The 9901-nt window shown below is 35.3% G+C and overlaps 1 protein-coding gene across 1 annotated transcript; it reads left to right on the forward strand.

Moving 5' to 3' along the window:
* The first annotated feature begins 7035 nt into the window (after positions 1 to 7035).
* On the forward strand, positions 7036 to 8535 carry LOC132902091 (uncharacterized). The gene is made up of 2 exons (XM_060945900.1): positions 7036 to 7219; positions 7694 to 8535. The coding sequence occupies exons 1-2, from the start codon at positions 7036 to 7038 to the stop codon at positions 8524 to 8526; spliced, it is 1017 nt and encodes a 338-aa protein (XP_060801883.1). The 3' UTR covers positions 8527 to 8535.
* Positions 8536 to 9901: the final 1366 nt, after the last annotated feature.

Below are 9901 nucleotides of genomic sequence, written 5' to 3' on the forward strand. Positions count from 1 at the left end.
ATATCAATAAAATATTGGTCACACACAGTTTTAGTTATACGGCGAACGAAGTCGCGGGCGATAGCTAGTATGACATAATACGTTTTAAGAATCGAAGCTTTTGAAACCGTCCGTTCGATCGCGGCCGTCGCCATGTTACCCTCGCGAGCTTCCAAAGTTTGGAAGCTCGTCTAATAAATTACTTTTGATTAAATTCAAAGTGCGACCTGGAGTATATTTTCCTGTGCTTTGTGTAAGCTCAGTCTGGACTCGGATTTGTGAAGGGACGTGATTTAAGAGTTTAGGGCAGACAAAAAGACAACGTTTTTTTTACAGAAGACTGATAAAGTTAATATAAATAAAATAAATATACATATATGTATATACAGGACAAATTACACTGATTGAGTTAGCCTCGAAGTAAGTCCGAGACTTGTGTTACGAGATACTAACTCAACGATACTATATTTTATACTATATAAATACTCATATAGATAAAGATCCAAGACCCATGGCAATCAGAGAAAGTTCGTTTCTCATCTTGCCCTGACCGGGATTCGAACCCGGGACCCCCGGTGTCACAGACAAGCGTACTACCGCTGCGCCACACAGGCCGCCAAAAGTTTAATATAAACGTGAAAATCTAGAAGTTAGTTGTAACGTTCATAGAATAAAAGTAATGTTTAATGATGGTAAATTATACAGTTGTCTCTAATTTATTATTTTAAGTGTTATATTATACTTACTGAAAGAACATAAAGTTAAGTGACGTCAACCAATGTTGTGAAACCAAAAGATATGACAATTATTAAGCGATATGAAGTTTCCTATAATAATGAATAAAAATTTTGAATTTCGATTTTTTTTTATTTTTTTTTATTTTTTATTTTTTGGCGGTCTAACGCCAGGAGGAAGGAGGAAAAAGAACACAGAAGTGAGTGTGTGACAGTTGGACTGTTGAGGGGTAAACATCTTTTTATGTAACTACAAGAAACTTCTGATGATTTTGTAAACGCATGCAATGACAAGTGAGTGAGTGAACAAAATCATTAGGTAAAACTAGAAAGAGTTAATCGATTCGATCAATAACAATAAATTATCCATAGTAATACAAACATACATCACGGTTACGTCTATATACCTTGCGGGGTAGACAGAGCCAACAGTCTTGAAAAGACTGAATGGCCACGTTCAGCTATTTGGCTTAATGATAGAATTGAGATTCAAATAGTGACAGGTTGCTAGCCCATCGCCTAAAAAAGAATCCCAAGTTTGTAAGCATATCCCTTAGTCGCCTTTTACGACATCCATGGGAAAGAGATGGAGTGGTCCTATTCTTTTTTGTATTGGTGCCGGGAACCACACGGCATCCTTAGTAAATCTGTTACATGAGACATTCCGGGTATCCAAAACTGGAACTGCAAGTGAAGATAAAATTCATCTTCGTAAGCGGCCGTTTGTCCGGGATATCTCAATCCCTCTAGACGTCGGACTTTACGTTTAGAGATTGAAGATAACCTTTATAGATAGTATATAGTTTCCAGAATAAACTCCATACTAAATCATAAACTTTATAGATATTTAGTAAGGTAAAAGCTCCTAATACGGCGGTAGTCAAAATCGCTTCCAATTACGGTGGTATTTATATTTCTTAGTTTTATTCCTGTTCTATTCAATGTAAGTACATCATAACGCAAATGTGTTATTCTAAATTTATTACGGCACGACTTAACTGACATTTGCAACTACAACACATTGGCAACACAACAAAATCAATCAGTTTGTGTCACGGCATCGACGGGACAGGTGTTTTCATACAAACGCGGAACAACAAAAGTAAGCACACTAATATTTACAAAGGCAATTTTTCGTATTAATAGGCCGTTCAAGTTTGTTTATGAATAACTTATAGCATTTCCCTACTTTTAAATTTTTAAATTAAATAGCTTGTTTCACGTTTGTAACTCAGTTTTTACCCAAAAAATAAGAAATAAAATACCGCCGTAATAGGATACGAATTTTATAGACTAATCCTAACTCGGTGGTATAACTCCGTAATAGGAAAAATACTGATAAAATTTAATTGTTTATAACTTTCAAATTATTAAGTTTTTGAATTAGTTAAAAGTTCAATTGAAATAATTATTAATCTCATAAATTAATAACCATATTCTGAGGTATGTGTTCTCAATTAGAAATCTAGTTAAATAATAAAACTGTTGAGTACAAAATGTTAGTTTCTTAGGAGGGGTAAAAATTGAGAGGTGTGTTTTAATTTATCACAAATAATATCCTGTGTATAACTTTTACTTCAGTTTTACACATCTTAGCCACAAAATAGTTGTCGTTTGATTAAAAATTTACACTCTTTTGTTAATCGGAATTTTGATGGGTCAGAATTAGGATTATTAAAAACACGAGTAGTTTTCCTAATACGGTGGTAGTTATTTCCAGGTAACTCTGTATTAGGTAATATGGTTTCCTATTATGGCTTTATTAATTAAACAGAAAATCACAAGATTTAAGGGTTTCGTAAATAAATAAAAAAATCGTCTTTTTTCTGATTCTTATTTTTTATAAATGTTTTTTTTTTTTTTGTAAAATCAAAAACATTGAAATAATTAAATATTTTAATATCAATTAATGCAATCTACGTAATTGTTCTTTTCATTTTTTCATAGCTCAATTCAGGCAGCAGTGGCAGCGGGCAGCATTGACGCAAGTTTTAAAAGAGTTTTAAACTTTATTTTCATTATTTTATAGACCAGTAATCGCTCGAAAAAATAAAACTGTTGGTGGCTGATGCGGCGTCGATTGCTGACGACAGCCAGCAGTTTTGAAGCGAAGCTAGTCTAGTAGCGAACGTTTAAAATTCTTCCGAAGCTGTAAATGCTCTTCGGGCTGCTGTCGACCACTGTAACTGCAGCCTGAATTGACCCTAAACTTTAGGTATCTTATATTAAGTTCACTTACCATTACTAAAGTGATTATTTTTTAATATGTAAAACTTTTAGTTACAGTTTACTATCCTCTGCGGAGTGTTAGTTTTTGAAAGACTGATGTAATAAATATTTCATTATTGTTACTTTTTGTTCCTCTACGAAGTGTTGATTTTTGAAAGATTTAAGATGATTGTTATTGTTCGTCATTATTTCTTAGCCAAAGTAACTAATTGTAATAAAAAATAAAACTTAATTCCTAAATGAACCTGCATTTTTTATATTGTTAAATCCGTGAAAGCTGTACACACGCGTGTAGAAAACACTAAATAATAATATATACGTATATATACTTCAAATAAATAATATACTTTAAATTCAAAGTCGTCTTTAATTTCATTAAAGTGAAATAATGTAATTAAATAGTCAATGAACGAAAAACTTACAATAAAGGTACTTACACATTTCTATTATTGTTATACATATTATTTGTGCGGAACCTAAATTAATGTACTTCCTGACCCTCCGTATTAGGAGCCGTCTACCGCAGTAATAGGCTCTGACCAAAATCATACCTCCGTATTAGGGAAAATCGACCTGCCTTTTTAAATATTTTTTTTAAATAAGAAATCGCATGAAAGGATACTTAGACTCAACAGCAATACAAAATTTAAATTCCATTTTAGATAATAATTTTGTTTGGAACCTTTAAAAATACTTACTTATGCTTATTTTTGCTTCTTACTTTCAAATGTTGCGAAATACCTCCGTAATAGGTGCTTTTACCTTATCTATAAAGTTTATGATTTAGTATCTTGAATTTATAGATAACAATTTACCAGACGAAAAAAGTGAAACATGGTAGCCAATAATCAGTGCCCGCTATATTTTAAAAGAAGCAAATTCAAAGAGAGATTTCCATTTCCAAATTTAACTGTAATAAGGACCAATTATAGGGCGCTATGTTATAACTTTATACTGATTTTTTAAATTCACCAATCACATCTGGAATCAAGACAAATTGACTTTCTTATCTACATTTTTAAGGTTCAAAACTTAATTATTGATCCATAAAAATATACAGAATTATTTTGGATTTATTATATTAAATACATACTGAATAATGAAAAGCGGTACTAATTTTCAATCCATTATTATAATAAAATTGTAATTAAAATAAGAAAGTAATTTCATCGTAATGAAGAGACAATTGGATATGGTCGCGATGTCGTTACAATTACCAGAAATATGCGAGCAATAATGACCCTTACTGAGATCGAAATCGATAAAATGATATTTCGATAATGCTGATACTAATATTTAATTTTAACAAGCGTATTGTAGTAACAATATGCACAGGAATTTTAACCTTAACGTGGATAGAAAAATAGCTAGCTAGCTAGTATTATTTATTGTTTTGAAATTAAAATAGGAGAGAGTGGGTTGGTAAAAATTTAATATACCTATAACATATTTTACAGGCAATATTGCAAGTAACAACTATTCTTTGGTCTAAACAAAGAAAGTTTTTATACTTGTGTGTCAATAATTGCCGTGTGGTTCCCGGCACCAATAGAAAAAAGAATAGGACCACTCCATCATGCCCATGGATGTCGTAAAGGGCGACTAAGGGATAGGCTTAAAACTTGGGATTCCTCCAGGCGATGGGCTAGCAACCTGTCACTATTTTAAATCTAAATTGTATCATTAAGCCAACTAGCTGAACGTGGCCTTTCAGTCTTCCGATAACTGTTGGCTTTGTCTATCCCACAAGGGAAATAGACGTGTTTATATGTTATGTTACATGTATGTTATGTCAATAATTCCCTAAAAAATACATGTGTAAAGATAAATTTCGTTTTATAATGATCCTCAAAGAGATCCGTCTACACAATTACTTGATACTCCGTGCGACATATTACAAAATAACAATGATGAGTCTTTGACTGACAAAGATATTACAATACAAAGAAAATCCATTATCTGCTCCCGTATCGGGAATGCGGGCACAAAGGTCGGTATAATCAGCCCCATAATAATGTCAAAGTAATGCTATCTTAGCGAGCAATGTTACCTAAGGTTTCGTTAATATTCTAGGCTAGCTTTTGTATGGAGCTTTCCTCTTTTGATAAAATGCTCAATGATAATCAGACATATACATAAAATCACGCTTTTATCCCTGAAAGGTAAGGCAGAGAATAGAATAGAATAGATTTATTTTCAAAATTGGATACAAGGTATCACTTATTGACGTCACTTAAATCTAATTATAACTGCTACCGCTTCCAAAGCGCATGCGTAGAAAAAGCGTCGGAACAAACTACACTGCAGCATTTTCATCGGACGTCAATTTACAAATATAGATCTCTTAAAACTACATCGTGGACGAATGCACATTGTCTACATTAAAAAACATGAATTAATATAGAACTAACTAGACTAAATCTTACCACTTGCCACGATCTCTGCATACTCCTTTCGCATTCATAACTCTCTTCATGCAAGCTCGGCGACGCTTTGGAAATGGCAGTAAACTTATTTTAAGTAGTTTATTTGACGTCAACCAATTTTGTGAAACCAAAAGATCAAAGACCATTATTAAGTGATATGGAAGTGTCCCATAATAATGAATGAAATGAATTTGAATTGTAACAGACATTTTCAATAATTTTTCAAAACATTTTTATTTGTAAAAACAGGTTAAATAATACATTGTGTATTATTCCTTTTAGTTAAATACTCGAAGGTAACAGCACAAAAAATTCAGCAACCAATAACTTATTACATACATACACATATGTACATAATGTACGGTAATCCATATTGGGATCTACTAAGAAACGAAATTTTACTACGAGATTTTCTATTACAGATTTTTTTTCCATAAACGTTTTAAAATTTTTGTTTTAAGTCATATTTCCTTGACCCTATTTCCAATAGGCGATAAGCTCCTTGACGAAGGACTAAATCAAATCCTTTCTCGCATAACTCTGAGAAGGTTCCATTGGCTTGGTGATGATAAGTCGCAATGACAGTTCGGATTGAGAGATTTGCGAAATATGAGTTCCGTGCCGATGTCCAACCCTTTTTATATCACAGCTCAAGAAGGGCCGAGATTAGGGTACACGGATGGCATCAGAATGAATGATAGTTTTTTGTCTTGAGTAAATAGTACGCGTATAGTAGATATGTATATTGACCTACATATTTACAAAGAGTACCGTGTGGTTCCCGGCACCAATACAAAAAAGAATAGGACCACTCCATTTCTTTCCCATGGGTGTCGTGAAAGGCGACTAAGGGATATGCTTACAAACTTGGGATGGTTTGCATGGCTTAGCAACCTGTCACTATTTGAATCTCAATTCTATCACTAAGCCAAACAGCTGAGCGTGGCCTATCAGTCTTTTCAAGACTGGTGGCTCTGTCTACCCCGCTAGGGATATAGACGTGATCATATGTATGTATGTACGAGGATAATAAGGTTTAAAAACAGATATAAAAAACCGCTCCTAGATCATTTAAGAAAGCTGGAATTGTAATGGAAATCAATCTATATTATGATGATATTTTTATAAAATCATCATGTACCCACATCATGTCTCCCTATAAATCATCTTATACTCGTTAAGGTAAAGTAGTCCACGACATTATATTACAAGAACAGAATCTGTAACGATGCTATGTTTAATCAGCTAGTGACGTTGTTTTGTATATGTTATGTTAGTAATCGTTTAAATACAGATGTTTAAATACAATTTCGAATCCCGGCCAGGGCACGATGAGACATGAACTTTCTTTAATCGGCCTGGGTCTTGGATGTTTATCTATATTAGTATTTATTATACTCGTGTTTCGTCCTCAAGATTAGTAACGTTGTATTGTTGTTATATATGTACTATGTAGTAACGCCTAGTGACACCACTTCAGTTTAGGAAAAAATAATTTAGTTGCAACACTTATAAAGTGGCAACTCTGTAAAATATTTATTTTTATCTTACCCCCAACTTACTTCGCGCCGCCCGCTTTGAGCGCGCTTCAGTCGCACTTTAGTGTCCAACCACTTCACACGTCAAAGTTCTTTCGTAAATCGTGTTTGAATTTTGTCCGTTTCAAAATGCCGAAACGAAAAATCGATAATCTTGAAGTTATTGTCAACAAGTTACGTAAGTTGGAAAAAGAAGTGAAACGATCGCGTAGATATCGAAGGTCGTCGTCTTCGTCATCGGAACCAAGCAGTCGATCCAGCTCATCGTCACCTTCTTCTAGGGCACCGTCACCGGCTATGGATAACCAAGAATGTAAGTACCGTCACTTTATACGTTAAATTTGTTATAGAATTTATTTATATTGCTTTGAACAATAAAATGCACCAGAATAGTCTGTGGGACTATTTCGCCGCATTAAACTCTAAAATGCACCAGAGTAGTCTGCGGGACTATCTCGCCGCATTGAACTTTAAAATGCACCAGAGTAGTCTGCGGGACTATCTCGCCGCATTAAACTCTAAAATGCACCAGAGTAGTCTGAGGGACTATCTCGCCGCATTGAACTCTAAAATGCACCAGAGTAGTCTGAGGGACTATCTCGCCGCATTGAACTCTAAAATGCACCAGAGTAGTCTGAGGGACTATCTCGCCGCAATTAGACTTTTACGATACGCCAGTAGTTAACGGGATTTCTCAGCAATTACCCTTTTTATTTTATTTTTTCCAACTACCCTCAATATTTTATCCTTTTTCCTGGTCGTTACTTAGATTATAATACTGTTCCAGGCCAGGAACCAGTTATAAACCCTGAAGTAGATACGATTAATCTGGAACCTGAATCCACCCCTCCCAATGAAACTACGGCGGGTTTGTCTGATATTTTGGGTGAAGACCCAACGGCCACTGCCGAATATGGACCGGATATTAATACAGATCTGGCAGCTAGATTAGCCCACATAGCAACATCAGGGCTGAATAAAGATACCCGCATTGATTTATTGAAAACGTTTTTAGTACCAGCAAATTGTGAAAATATTTCTGCACCAAAGCTGAACGTAGAAATAAAGGCTGCTATTCCCGAAACAGCAACCAAAAGAGACAAGTGTATCGAATCTCGCCAAAAGATAATTGCTGCTGGTATTACAGCGCTAGGTGGCGTTATATCAAGACAACTCGAGTCGAAAAATAAGGATAACGATTTGATCAAAGATCTGATGGATGTCGCTAGACTTCTCTGTGATATACAACACGCTGAATCAGAAACCAGACGAAACTTTGCCCTGTACTCAGTGAAAAAGGAGCTAAAAGACCAGTTAGCTCTAACGAAAATAGACAAATGTCTTTTTGGAAGTGATTTTGCAGAAACGCTAAAAACTGCAAAAGCAGTTTCAAAGTCCAGCACGGATTTAAAAAGAGACTTCCCAAAAAAATCGCCACCTGCAGCCAATCCTTATAAGAAGGATTTAAACTGGAAGCCGCGGACCGGGGCTCGCAGACAGCAGCCGGTCACTCAAACGCGCCCCCAGTCGTCTGCAGCGCCGAGCGCCACGCCGCGCGGGAGCTCATCGCGGAACTACACGCAACGTCGACGTCACCACAAGCAGAATCGCCGGGACTAGATTCGGTACGTTACGCCGGTAGACTTTCGCATTTTTATACACTATGGTCTATGATCACTAGTGATCGTACTATATTGTCGTGTCGTGGATAAAAGGATATCAAATAAAATTTGATCAACCTGTTTATCAATCCAGTCCACCGACACCGAATAACTTCAGCAAATCAGAAATGCCTCTTGTAAATGATGCCATCAAGAAGCTTTTATCTATTGGCGCCATTTCTGAATGTCAACCTTGTCATGGACAATATATGTATTTCCCGTGTTTTCTTAGTGCCTAAGGCCAATGGCAAAATGAGATTCATATTAAACCTAAAAAGCCTCAATAAATTCATCAAAACCCAACACTTTAAACTAGAAGATGTCCGTACTGTTTTAAAACTCGTGTCCAGAGATTCATACATTGCTACCCTGGACTTAAAAGACGCATATTTTTTAGTCAATATGCATCCAGATTCACGCAAATACCGTCGCTTTTTTTTTTTAAATGATACATTATATCAATTTAACGTTCTGCCATTTATGTATACAGCTCCCTTTGTTTTTACTAAACTTATGAAACCAGTCAGCTATATTTACCCTCGGATAAAAGGAAGCGAATTAAGACTGAGTTACTAAATATAATAAAATTAAATAAATTAAAAATCAGAAAGTTTGCACAACTTCTAGGTTTACTAATCTCTGCCTGCCCTGCCGTTGAATACGGATGGGCACATACAAAGTTTTTTGAACGGTGTAAATTTCTAAACTTACAAAATAATGAAGACTACGATAAGTACATGCTATTGCCCTCCTCATTACTACCAGATTTACACTGGTAGTTACATGCCATTGATTATGCTGTACACAGGATTAAGTCGGATCATTACGAGTTAGAATTTTTTTTTTTCTGACGTCTCAACAACGGGGTGGGGGGCTGCCTGTAACGGGCAAACCGCTAGTGGTCGTTGGGCAGAGAGCGAAAAGCATTTTCATATAAATTAGGTACCTAGAGATATTGGCGGTATTCTTTGCTCTTAAAATATTTGAACTGTCAGATATTGCTTCGCGTCGACAACACTACTGCCGTTAGCTATATTAATCGCATGGGGGGCGTCAAATATCCACATTTAAATAAAGTTACCAAGCAAATATGGGATTGGTGCGAAAAACGAAAAATAATAATTGTAGCTTCTTATATTAAGTCCTCTGATAATACAATCGCAGATGTAGAATCGCGGAGAACCCATCCAGATGTTGAATGGGAATTATCTGTATCCGGATTTTAAAATGTGACAAATAAATTTAATGTACCGGAAATTGACTTATTTGCTAGCCGGCACAACAAAAAATGTAACACATTCGTATCCTGGCACAGAGATCCTGAAGCACACGCT

This window comes from Amyelois transitella, chromosome 9 (assembly GCF_032362555.1).
Source record: "Amyelois transitella isolate CPQ chromosome 9, ilAmyTran1.1, whole genome shotgun sequence".
Taxonomy (NCBI): domain Eukaryota; kingdom Metazoa; phylum Arthropoda; class Insecta; order Lepidoptera; family Pyralidae; genus Amyelois; species Amyelois transitella.

What these genes read in the sequence shown, in the direction of transcription:
- LOC132902091 (XM_060945900.1), top strand. Translation starts at nt 7,036, where the DNA reads ATGCCGAAACGAAAAATCGATAATCTTGAAGTTATTGTCAACAAGTTA. An exon ending in GGCTATGGATAACCAAGAAT is followed by an intron (nt 7,220 to 7,693) that starts GTAAGTACCGTC and finishes ATACTGTTCCAG; the next exon opens with GCCAGGAACCAGTTATAAAC.